The 13,798-nt window shown below is 35.5% G+C and overlaps 1 protein-coding gene across 1 annotated transcript; it reads left to right on the forward strand.

Annotated features, from left to right (window-relative positions):
• Positions 1 to 844: 844 nt before the first annotated feature.
• Positions 845 to 12,472, forward strand: LOC129283343 (RNA-binding protein 25-like). Its single transcript, XM_064113826.1, has 4 exons — positions 845 to 2,338; positions 3,995 to 4,167; positions 7,847 to 8,538; positions 9,069 to 12,472. Exons 2-4 carry the CDS (start codon positions 4,005 to 4,007, stop codon positions 9,297 to 9,299), a joined length of 1,086 nt encoding a protein of 361 aa, XP_063969896.1. The 5' UTR covers positions 845 to 2,338; positions 3,995 to 4,004; the 3' UTR covers positions 9,300 to 12,472.
• Positions 12,473 to 13,798: the final 1,326 nt, after the last annotated feature.

The raw sequence follows: 13,798 nt of genomic DNA on the forward strand, positions 1-13,798 counted from the left end.
AGGTCCTCATTTTCTGTTACTTTGATAGAAAATTAATAGAGAAAGTCAAACAAGTTTTACACTGCATATTTCATTTTGAAAAATGGTGTCAGTTGTGGCATATACAGTATGCACATCACCATTTTTATGGGCAGACATGCACATGTGAAAGATAACGACGTCACAAACACTCATTATTATGCTCTGTTCTATAACATGGAATTACATATATATATTGTTTTTATTCATTATGCCCTAACCTATCTCAAATTTCATCCGAAGTGAGGCGAGTTTCAGCGTTGTGTTTTGGTGGGTATTTCCTTCTCTCTCTCTCAATTCGCTGAGTCAATGTGATGGGCAGGCCTTAGCCTTTAGGGAAAAAGAGAGGGAAATGTAGAAGAAGAATGAATACATAAACAAATAAATAAATAAAAACATATGGCTTTAGAGGCATCAATAATAATAATTATAATAAAGTGTGTTTTGGCTAAGAGAATACTTGAACATCTAGTTCATTTTAGTTGAAACCATTTTGTGCATATCACCGAAAACTGTTAAGACTTGAAAGGCATTCGATTTTTTTTCTTCACTATCCTACTTAAATCACATATACTTTAAAGACCATACAATTTAAACTATTTATGTGACATGCTCCTGCCTATGAGGGAGGAATGTGTGTGTATTCTATTAAAATGTATATAAGTTAAAAATTCCTTAAGAAGGATGAAATATGCACCAAGGTTGCGTTCCGCTCCATACCTATCTCTCCCTCTCTCTCTCTTCAAATGTCATCTTCTCAACTCGCATGTCAAAAATTTTTAATAGAGTAGATTTCTTTTACAAAGGGACATTAGGCATCAACGCTTCAGACTTAATCCCGAATTTGTCTTATCTGCCACTGTTTTCAAACTCGTTTTCCACTGCTTGAGTGAGAGCGAAAGGTCCCTTTTTTCCTCTTAGCCCACTTGTCCATGTGAACCGTAAATAGTGGCGATTGTGTTCGCAAAATCTGCAACTAATCGTATTATCTCAACGTTCGCCTTTATTGGGATCTTTATTTGTTAGAGGGTCGCCAGAGCCCGGGCCGAACTCCAAGCTCTTTCCCCGGGTCAACATGCTCAATGGGGGCTGGTCCGATGTGCAGACCCTGCGCCTTTTGTTTCCCGGAGTTATTTTACAACACTTGCGTCGTGTATGAGGGCGTGAAAAACAAGTTGCCATTAAGTGCACAAACATTCTGATTAATCCATAGCGTACCCACGTTGTTTCAACACACACGCCGACCCGCAAAAGTGAAAGGAAAATAAAGGGGAAGAGTTACATAAAAGATGAAAGGCTTTTAGGATGGTCATGTTGACAAAGCATGTCGACTTTTAGATGTGTGTTTATCTGTTTTAAGAACTTTTATTCTTCTCTGACCGGGGGTGCTCCAAAACGAGCTTCCGGATGAGTGGCAGAGGACTCGATGCTATGATATTTTTGGAGGATGCATTTGTCGATGGGCTGACAACATAATAGGTGACGGCATCTCGAAAATCAAATCGAGAGTCCTTAATCGCTTATGTACATCTATTTAATGACGTCATAGTCGGGAGCAGAAGAAGATCCGAACAAGGAAAAAGGAAGGAGGGAGTATATTGTAGAATCAGGAATGTGGCTGAGTTGACCAGGGGTAAAGAAAGTGAGGATGTTTTTTGATCTCTCCATGGTTCCCGATATTTAAGTTGAAGTCCGCCCGGTCACTCGGCTTCCATCGGCTTCGCAGGGCGCACGTCTGCAACACCACCGGCACCTTTTCACAAGTGTTCATGCAGAGTACTTGCCTGGTATATATCGCGATATCGTCATATCCTGATGCTTGCTTCATAATATACAGGAGCTTCTTTTATCTCAAGTAACACAAATATCACCTGACACCAACTCTCGACCATGTCGACATCCAAGAGAGGACGATAAGTGACTAACACCTTAGGGCGAGAAAGAATAAACCATACCGAGCAACAATTTAATTCAAGTTCTTAGACTGCTTCCAACAACTGTACATCAAGTAATTGATTTCTGGTTTTACTTTCCCATGCATTTCTTACACAATTACGAGGTTTCGACTTAAATCGACTTACTTATAGGCGAATTTACAAGTCATGTACTAAATCCATTAAGGTTACACAACCACAGCAATCATATCTGTTCGGAATCGGTTGTAAGGACGGGATCTTCTATATTGGTATTGATTTTATATTTCCAAGTTGGTATATTTTGGAGGACTTTGGTGCAACTGAGGAGGAATATGTTTAGCAGGAGTACCAGGGTGATAACTTTGAGATCGTCACTTAGGAGATAACGATAACTCTTGTTATTGGTGAGTCAAAATATAGATATTGTGTGGGTATGTTTCTACTTATCCGCCATCGTCGCCAACTTCTTTTTATCCTCCTCCCCCTCCTGATTTTTCTTCTTCTTTCTCTTCTGCTCCCTCTTCATTTTCTCTTATTCTTCTTCGTTTTCTTCTTCCTCTTCTTCTTTCTTTGTCTTCTTCTTCTTTATTCTTCTTCTTCTTCTGCTCCTTCTTCGTTTTCTCTTCTTCTTCTTCTCCTCCTTCTATAAGTTCTAGTTGACGTTGTGAAGTTCGTTTACTTGTCGACAAGACTTCTATAATGCTATACATTTGGAACTATTTTGAAGATGCGGCCTGATTGTGGCTTTTACGTGTATCCTGTCCCGCCACCGATGCCACTTTATCGTCCTATCCCTCCTCCACCCTTGAGCTTCCTCATCTCTCTCATCAACACTAATTACCCCAGATGCACTTTCACAAAACCCTTATCCTCCCCTTCTCCCCCCCCCCCCCCTCCTCCTCCTAACCCGTCATCATCCCTTTCGTTCCACTCTTGAGTATTTTCTACCCTCTCAATCCAGAACGGATATAGGTATCATATTCCGCGCGTAATTCTAGGAGGCTTTTAATTAGAACTTTTCAACATGCAATACAGCTTGGACTATCATTATCATTTTTCTTCTCCCTTTTAATTTGCCGCCGTTTTCTCCTTCTTGTCGGCCATAATACGTCATCACCGCCTATTTTTCTCTTGATTTTCCACAGAATTGTTTGCGTCGTGTGTATTTTTGTAGATTTTCTTCTTGGATAAGTATCATCAATTCTAAAGTGCAATGGCCGTGTTGGCGCACCGAACTCTGCCTTTTAAAAATTCACGATGTCTAGCCGTATTTAAAGGTTCATGCTCCATTTGATGCATTTCTAAGAAGTGGCATCTAGCTTACAAATGCATTCCTTTGTAGATTACAGATATAATAAATGAGAAATCTGTTTGTAAGAAGTGATCATCTCTTTAACGTTTACTATGATTGAAAAGCGTAAGTGAATGTTACCCGGAATTCTCTTTTCAAGTGTTTCACTTAATCATTGAAAATACTCGTTTGTAGATTAAGATATTTGTATCAATTAGCTTGAATTTCAGACAATTATTTCAATCTGATGATAAATGATTCTATATTGAACTTTCTCATGTTTCTCTTTCTTCTAAAACAATGAATTGAAAGAAGGGGTCATTCATACCCCCTTCTGGACCATATTGATTGATCCCTATACAATTTTAGGTGTTTAGATAGAAAGATATTAGATACTCAGTCATTCAAAATTTGTTGTCATGCTCAAAGTAAAAGTGCTTAATACAAGGCCCGTACATATACGTTTATGCATTTGCATATTATTTTATTATTTTGTCGTTACTTTGCGCGATTAACTTATGTTGTAAGTATAAATGGAAGTTTATTAACATTTCAGCAATAATATTGCATAACTATTTTTTATCGAAACACTGATGCCAAAATACCATGTGCAAGTAAATTTTACAGTATGCAGTTATATAAATATGCATATATTTAGAAAAAAAACGTACACGTTCGAAGATACAAAGAAATCTTAAGGTTTATAAAAGAAAAAAAATCTCAAAAAATATTAAAATAACCAACCCCTTTTCTTCTTGTTTCTTTGCAGAAACTGGACAATGGACCCGTTCAGGGTACTTCTATATATCCTCACCTTCCTAATATATGTGATAGGACCCATCTCATCGTATCGCCTCTGTGGGCGTGAACTGGCTGATGCTCTAGCGGTCGTCTGCAAAGGGCGTGGCTACTATATCGACGATTCAGAAATTGCACAAAAAGGTACGTTTCACATTCAAATAAAATTTATGTTCGAATTAAGATTAAAATTGAAATTAAAATTAAACTTAGAATTAAAATCAAATTTAAATTAAAATTGAAATTGAAATTGAAATTGAAATTGAAATCAAAATGAAAATTAAAATTAAAATTTAAATTAAAATTTAAATTAAAATTGAAATTGAAATTGAAAGTGAAAGTGAAATTGAAAATAAAATTGAAATTAAAATTAAAATTCGAACTCAAATTCAAGTTCGAATTCAAATTCAAAATCAAATTCAAATTCAGATTCAAATTCAGAATCTGATTCTGTTTTTTTAATATATATACAACGTTATTTACTGTATGAACAGTAACAGTAGTTGTTTAATAACAATGTATAACATTTATGAGGCGCCGATTATTATAGTTGCCTATTCAATGGCACACTATATATTACCCAAGCTGTAACTCCAGCTGCTAAAAGCGCTTGGTGCATTAAAGGAATTAATCCTGCCGGGTTTACCCATTCACCTCACCTGGGTTGAGTGCAGCACAATGTGGATAAATTTCTTGCTGAAGGAAAACACGCCGTGGCTGAGATTCGAACACATGTCCCTCTCATTGACAGACGAGATTCGTAACCACTAGACCTCGACGCCCCCCCCCCAAAAAAAAAAGCACAAAAAACAAGTGTGGGATTTGATCAATGGACAGTTGTTACTATATCTGCAAGCCGTGCATCTTCCCGTCTGAATAGATTGACGAAAAAAAGGGTGGAATATTTCCCGACATCCCTTTGATTGCTACCGTAATTCTCCTCCTTCACAATTGCCAGATTGTTGGATTTTTCTTTTGCTTTTGATAATAATAATAATAATAAACAGTTCTTGTATAGCGCATATCACGATTATGAATAATGTCTCTATGCGCTTCCAAAGGACTTGGATATTATTACCCCAGCTGTAGCTTGGCATCCGTAATTACTAAGATTACAGCGCACACGCATTTCAAGGAATAAATTCCTGCCAGGTACCCATTCACCTCACCTGGGTTGAGTGCAGCACAATGTGGATAAATTTCTTGCCGAAGGAAATTACGCCATGGCTGGGATTCGAACCCGCAACCCTCTGTTTCAAAGTCCGGAGACTAATCCACTGGGCCACAACGCTCCACACGATTTGATGAATATAGGGTATTAATTCAAGCACGAAAATAAGGAAGTATATAGAATATACAAACGGATTTATTTCATTTATTTGTTTAAAAACGTATGTGTTCATATGAAGTAATTGCGTACATTTCTTTCCAAAGGAGCATTGCCTAAGCCAACATGATAATACTGTTAGTTTGCTTTTTTGTATGATCATTTATTTTCATATTCACATAAAACAGGTCATTACAATGTAAATAAAATGCATGCAATACATATTGACACAAATTAAATACATCTAAAGAAATTAAAGAATATCATTACAATGCATTAAATAACAAAAAAAGGGTAAAACATACCAATTTATCAGTTGAAAATGAAAATGGAAACTAAAATAACGCCATATAGCCCTTTAAAATAAGTTCCCTTATACGCAATACAATGAAGTATTATATTACAGAAAAGTTACTGAAAGAAACAACAAACATTATTATTAATATTATCATTATTATCATTATCATCATTATTATAACTGTTATTATCATCATCATTACCATTGCTATTATAATTATAAGTTTTGTTAGTATCATCATGATATCAACAAAATTATAGCAGTTGCTAATCATATGACATTTTTATACGCTTTGCAGAACATGAAGAATCTGAAATATTCAGGCCTATAACATAATCGGCTTAATGTGACCTCTCCTTTGCTCAATCTCCACTAAAAGTCGGACGAATCTCTTGTTTTGTTTATGTAACATTCGTTCCATTTCCAAGATACTCTTAATACGATATTCGAATTGACGATCGTATGATGCGATTTGAAGAAACTGAAATATTTTTATTTTGTAAATCGGATTATTACTGTGAGCCCTGGATTGTGTGTTTTGGCTACCTTACTTACTGCCAGTAAAGGTGAATCACTTGGTATAACGAGTTCCCTTATTAATACACGACCAAGGTCGCAACATATGTTCCTGGAATGATTGACATCTTAGTTGTCTTCAGACTGGGTGTTTTGGAAAAAAAAAATCAAAAAAACATTTCAGATATCGACCCCCCCCCCCCTTGGTCCCTAAATCTAAATACAACAATATTAATGATGATGATTAGGCCTCATAACTATGATTAATGGATGAAGATGCATGATGATGATGATATGATATTATCTTTCTGTTCTATTATGATAATGACGCACATGATATATACAAGTTTCAAGTTTATTTTATTGATTTCAAATCCAAACAAAAGGAATACAATCAAAATGAAATTTACAATTTTTTTCAAAATACAGTTATAATAACCATAATGAAAACGATAAAAAAATAATAGTGAATATAATTATGATAATCATGCCAATTTTAATGACGTGCAGTAAATGAGGGGAAGCAATTGTAAAAATATGGAAGATACATTGTCAGATAATTTTTTTGTAGGAATGATAGTCATCAAAATGGCAAATTTATTGATGGAATTGTGTATTCTTAAGATCTTATTTTAGTCTGGCTACCCCCCCCCCCCCCCAACACACACACACCATCAAACAAAGAAGTGAAATAAATTTGTAAAGAAGGCCGTTATTGTCGCTGCTATAATAATATTCTACGCTTCTCTGTACTTATAGCGATATATTCACTTTATATGAACAATTAGTTTGAATGATATAATACACGCATAAATGTAGCATTGAAATCTTATTGGCAGTGATTAAACATCGGTTCTGAAAAACATGATAAATCAATATATCAACGAGGCCTTTCCCGTGTGAATTGCCCCAGAAGTACCCGGAAGTAATCGCGGGGTCATTTGATAGACAATTGAAATGCTGGATTGTAAACCTGTCGATGATATGTCTGTAAGATCAGGAAATATTAAAGATTGCATTACGTATTGTCTGTGTCAGGGAGACGTAATAGTATGCCCCCTCGATCCCCTTCCCTCCCCCTTGCTCGGCCTGCATAATGAGTGTAATTATGACTGTTATCATTATAATGTGCGCTTTGAACAATAAAATAACATCAAGAAGACAGCGAATGTATCATGTCTGTGCAATAAGTGTGTTTTCCTGAGCATTAAAAGTTAGTTATCACTCAAATTTCTCGTTCAGGCAAGACTCAATTCTGTTTCCTCAACGAATCTATAATTTCACTGAGGCAATCGCAAGGTGGCGCTATTGCGAAATACTGAAAAGTATCGTATTCAGCAATACGGACACTTCCATAAAATTACGTACATCTGACAAACCCCTATATGGGATAATCCTATAACATGATTTCTCTGTGTTTCCTAACTCACATGAAAAGTTGTAATTCTCTCATAATACCATCACTTGAACAATTCTTGAAGTGAATTTTTTTTTTATGAGTGATACGGGGGTCAGAGATACAAATAAGGTTTGAATTATATATTTTATGGACTTGCCAAATCCGCGTAGTATTTTCAACACTGATAGATGGCACGTCGAAATAACCATAAATATGCTAGCATGGAAATTTATGTATGATATTTTGTTCATAACATTATTTATCATCTCTTTCTTTCGTTCAGATTCGCCGATTGTACCGCGTCATGTCGCTTCAAGTTTCTTGGGTTCATCCAGCGCATCGACCCACAGTCGACAACGACGACGGGTTCGGACAGGGCAGATCGTCAACGAATGTTGCGATAAAGAGTGCTCAAACAACATCATGGAAAGTTATTGTAACAAAAGAACACCTGAGGTGCCTTCCGAGAGCGCCATTTCTGAAAATCCTTCAGGAGAGAGGACTGAAGACTCCACGGTGCGCACAAATGACCAATCGACGGAGAGGCGGACGGACGACACAGATGACGCGACGAACCTCGAAGTGCCGAGTCCGGACGCGGACGCCCCCGACGCGACCGCGACGTCGGACGTTGAGCGACCGCTTCCAGAGGAAACAACCGCGGTCGAAAAGCCGAAGAAAAAAGACAATGGTAGAGGCAAAAACTCCTCTTCAGAATCATCAACGAAAAAGAACAGGACTTCCAAAGGTATGAGTAAAGAGGAGAGGCGGCGGATTGCAAGTGAAGAAAGAAAAGCGAGTAGGGAAAGAAAGAAGGAACTCAGTCGGGAGAGGAGAAGGCGGTTGAAACTGCAGCAGAGGAAAGACAAAAAGAAGAAGAAGCGGTTGGAATCTGCTGAAAGGAACAGAGGGACGGACCACATGGGGCTGAGCGAAGATTCGACGTTATTGGCCAGGGAACCCTTAGGCATTGATGTAAGTTATGACTGTTCGAAATCTTATTTACCACCTCCCCCCCTCCAGAAAAAAAAACCTTCATATTTAACAGTATATGTCAATAAATTTAGGTAAGCGAGCCAAAAAAAAAGTTTTGCATGTTTGTTTATTGTATTTTGATCAGATTTTGACAGGAGTTTTACGAGTTATTGCTTTTTTTGGAAAGAATCACATACAATTTTCATTCTGATCATTTTATAAGCAACTTCTTTCAAGGTATAACCTCATTTTCTCCCTCTTTCTGCTTTCTCTCTCACCTTTATATTCATTCCCTTTATAGCCTATTTCTCTTCGTTCTTATTCCTTTATATTCTCCTCTTTAAAGAAAATTTTATTTCAATTGTGAAAATTGATTGATTTATCGATCATTGATACATTCCTTAAATGTGTGTGCCTATGTAATCAATAATATTAAAAGAATAATAAATCACTGTGAATATCTATCTCAAATCGATGACAGTAGTGCTTCCAGTGGAATATTCATTAATTTTCTCTCTTTCCACTCGTAGGTGAGAAAGCGCTTCCATCACACGCCGCGGTCATCGAGAGAGCAAGCGTCAACCGCTACGCATACGTCAGATGACGACCCGGCAACGTCGCGGCACGAGCGTCGCCGAACGCAGGCTCGCCTCAGCTCGCGGGAAAGAAAACTGCATAGAACGACGACAGCGACGGCGAGGGAAGAATCTCAGCGTGACAGAAGGAACGTTTTGCAACGCCTAACAGGAATATTTCTCTGATGAATATTTTCGATGCTGGTGGAGGTTTTGTGTGTTCTGCAGGACTATGCCCATTCATTTACAAAAGCGACGCTTGTTCATGCAATCTCAAGACACTGATATTATCAGAGATATCCACGAAGTGAGCTCGTGAAGCTCGTGCTGCATTATGAATGAAACGGATTTGTCACGATGACGAAGAAGGCTCGTGCTTTATTAGGTCGTGCTTCAGATAACCGGAACGAACTCGTATCATGACCTAGATGAAGCATAGTTACACTTCTCAAAGTATCGACTTCTTACTAACACGAGTCTGCGACATTGATACGATGCATCTACGACGTTAGAAGAAGAATGTCACTACGATGTTATCTAACTACGGAGTTATATTACAACTCATGCTGAAAAGACATCACGCAGGACACCTCCTTTCTGCATGAGGCGAACACTGTGGGCTGTGAGGATGTTGCTAAGCAACATGATAACTATGCAAACTAATTTGGTAAATTACAGACACATTGGACCATAACGATGACGTTTTCAACTGAAATGCAATCGTCAGAAAAGATGAAATGAATTTTTACTGCCAACTGTAAAGGCTGAACAAATGTCCAATGTTTAGGCTGAACAAATGGCTGCCTTTTTTATATTCTTATTGTTTTATTGACGACAAAGATGAAATGTTTTTGTATCAAATTTACCCTAACTGTAAATAAAATCCGAATTTCCTAGAAACATTTACATAATCATCGTTAAATGAAAGGGGTACTATGTGTACAATAACGACAGATTTAAAAAAGGTCGATTTCTTTCTAGAAAACATCTAACCCCTTTGTATTTTCTAGATGTCAATAATATTTATATTTATTATGGTCAATAACCAATCATAAATTTTGTGATGTATGAAAGTCTATTGTTATTTACTATTTCAAAATATGACGATATTTCAAGACGTTAGAGATTAATGTGAATTATTTCCTAATCAATGTTTGGGGATTTTTAACAAGGTGACCTTGAACAACTTTATTTTTTATGTTTACATGGTAACCAGTTTGTCTGGGTGGATACAATCATAATTATGAAAGGGGATCTAACCTTTGAAAATATAATTCAATAGATCTATTCGTTAACGTATTCTTCTGTTTGTATAAAGAATAATGTATTCAACTGATTGTGATATTTTTGTATTGTTTCCTATTGACCGTAATGAAATATGAATTGTGTAAATATTCGTTTGGAAAATCTGTATTCCATTTTTTTATTTAAATGCACTGTTAGAATAAGACCCACGAAGGTGGGTCTGTATTTATTGATTGGAATAGTTATTTTGGAAAAATCCTGTTTTTCATATGCATGTAATATTGGATGCAATTCCATCGGTTTTAAACCCCCTCATCCTTCTCATACCAGTATATCCATGGTATTTATAGCGCCATCTACGATGCCAATTAGAGCTTCTCTTCCGCTTTCTGATAAACAGCCAATTACATTTTGCCAGATTGAAGCATTAATAATTTATGTTGAGATTTACCTTTTTCTATTTTCTATTAACAAAAAAAAACTGTGTAGTGGTCTCTCTTGGTTTCTTTATTTTTAAATATTTTCATAGCAGCATCGTAATAATGTGTATCCTATTATGCACTTCTCATTTCTATTTCAAACAGTTCAATCATTATTTATTTCTTAATTCGCGCAATTCTTGATATTTTCTTGCAGCTCGTTTGATGGAAATCATAATTACGTTCAAAGTATTGTATTCAAATTATGTTCAAACATTGTATTCAACGTACATCATGCAGCTTGTTACCTAATATCACTTCTTAACTTCGTTAGTGATTTCATTAGCGATTCGCAGAACAGTTTTCATATCCTACCACCCCACCCCCATCCACTCTTTTCCCCGGGACATGTGGTCATGGCCATGTTGCATAAAACATTGTATTCAATTGTAAATGTTAAAAATCAATGCAATTTAATTTCAATCGATCTGGAGAGCAAAAATTTATAAGATAATCATTGTACTTGTTTGAGTTGTTTTTCTCCCCGACATTGCAACGAACCAATAGTCGTGAAAATTTACACGTTTCTTCATGAGTTCCCCGGTATTCATTTTTGCAATTAACAGAGTATTTATTTGGCTTCAATAGCGGATCCAACTTCAGATCGCATGGATTAGATTTAGTGGTATTTTTTAATATCATACTTAAGGGTCTTAACGTTCAAAACAATTTTAATTATTCACAATTGTATTTGATACTTAAATTTGTCACTCTTTAGAATTATTAACGTTACCAACGATAGTCTGTCTTTTGATGGAGAATCCACATTAATGAAATTGAATTGGAGAAACACGAAAACGGTGTACCAATCATTATTAGTATTGATGATGAATAAGCTGGCTGACAATATACAAATTAATGTGTATTCAAAATTTGTATTGCACAAAAGATTGTATACATTCAAACATATGGCTGCATTTGTTGTCATTTTTGCTCGTAAATATTCGAGTTGCTTGTTTGAAATTAATTTTTTTAATAACTATTATTGAGTTGAAAAATGGATAAGGATCCAACTAGCAGAAATGTATTATTCAACTTGACGCAAATGTTAGTGTAACATTTGATATCTATGTAATGCCTCATTCGAAAATACATTTTGCAATGTTTCCCTCAATATTTTCTACAACGTATATAACTTAAGTGGTTTCATTTTTATCTTAATAATGAGGGAGGAAAGTCTCATCTTATTTTTATTTATAAAACATTTGGACAAAATTCGTTTCTTCTACCTCTATTAAAGTATTCAATGCATAGGCAATAATATCAACCGTAAATCGCTACTTATTAACAGAAAACGAAATTTAAATGATGTATTCGGTCTCATTCTTATTCAGTTTTTGTTTCGGAGAATTTTGTCTCGCATTCAACTCTTCTTTAAGTCACCAACTGCCCTAAAAACTAATTTTCGGTGATCGTTGAGATTTATTGTTAACTCTGTTAACTTTGAATAATAAGTGATTTTGTATGATTAATGACGATATTTCCCGTAATGTTTTTATGTTACTGTGGTTTTTCATTTTTCATAGACTCAAACCACTTTATTAAGCTGCATTTTAATGACGATAACGAGGCTGATAAATTAAGACAATGAAAAATATCAAAATAAAACAAAATCTTCAGATAGAAAAATATAAATAGTTCACTGTAATTGTAGTTATGTTTTAATCATTTAGGAGGAGGAGGGCGGTGATCGATGACCATGCAGGTATGCAAATGAGTATGATGATGATGAGGAGGATGGATTGATGAAATGACATAATGATCATGAACAAGACGACGATGACCAGTATAATGATTATGATAATGATTAATAATGTACATAATAACAATGAAGATGATGATGATGAAGAGGAGGAGTAGGAGGATTGCAAAAGTAAATGATGTCGATGTCAAGTCAATTATGATGACGAAAAACAAATAATGATAATATTTTTGGAAATGATAAAGATGATAATGATGATGATGGTGATGATATTGGTGGTGGTGGTGATGGTGGTGGTGATGACGGTAATGACGAACGAATAATTGTAATTGTGATATATTGCTGATATCGACGATGGTGCATGCGATCACGATTAGTAAAATGATAGTGATGATGATGAAAAAAGAGGCAAAAATATAAAATCGGGAAAGGAGAGGAGAAAAAGATGTTGAGGAAAAATAAAAGGAAGGAGACAAATCAATAAAATAAGATGAAGGGAAGACTTGAAAAATATATAATCTTTGACGTCACTATAATATAAACTTTCGCTCACGCTTCGCGCTCGCATTCACTGTACATATTTTGCTCAAAAGGCTTAATGAAGTTTAAAATATCAAGTTTGAATTCAAAATACAAATAGTTGTATCAGCTCGCACATCGAGCTTTCAATATCTCGCTTCATTTACAAATCAATATTAAAAAAGTGCTCAGTAAAATGTTCCGTTTTACTCCCTGGGCATATTTTTCAGCTCGCGTTCCGTGCTCGTATTTTGATTTGTGGACCACATAATCCTCTTCCTGTATTCCATAAAGTTTGATTTGATTTGATTTATGTATTTTCACATTCCAATAACTAAAGTATATACAAGTGTAATCATTTTTTCTTTCTTAGCATATCATAACAATAAGCAAATGACATAATTAATAACATATATGCATACATACAATCTAATTAAAATATATTTATACCTGATAAATTTCTTTTTTTTTATTACAAAAACAAATGGCAGAAAAAATTATATATATACATATATCGACATAATACATTTTGAAATGTGGGAGACCTTAATCTTAAGCTTAGAGCTTGAAATTGATAAAGGCCTCAAAGGAAAGGGGAAGGAAAATCAGACAAACAGTTCTAACAAGAATCATCTTTCGGCTTGATTGTAAAAACATATCAGCTAGCGCTGGGGGCTAGCATTTTGATTAGTGAGATATGTATACTTCTCTGTGATTCTAACAAACTACTTAAAATCCAC

This window comes from Lytechinus pictus, chromosome 19 (genome assembly GCF_037042905.1).
Source record: "Lytechinus pictus isolate F3 Inbred chromosome 19, Lp3.0, whole genome shotgun sequence".
NCBI classification, from domain to species: domain Eukaryota; kingdom Metazoa; phylum Echinodermata; class Echinoidea; order Temnopleuroida; family Toxopneustidae; genus Lytechinus; species Lytechinus pictus.

What these genes read in the sequence shown, in the direction of transcription:
- LOC129283343 (XM_064113826.1), top strand. Translation starts at nt 4,005, where the DNA reads ATGGACCCGTTCAGGGTACTTCTATATATCCTCACCTTCCTAATATAT. An exon ending in TTCAGAAATTGCACAAAAAG is followed by an intron (nt 4,168 to 7,846) that starts GTACGTTTCACA and finishes TCTTTCGTTCAG; the next exon opens with ATTCGCCGATTGTACCGCGT. An exon ending in GGGAACCCTTAGGCATTGAT is followed by an intron (nt 8,539 to 9,068) that starts GTAAGTTATGAC and finishes TTCCACTCGTAG; the next exon opens with GTGAGAAAGCGCTTCCATCA.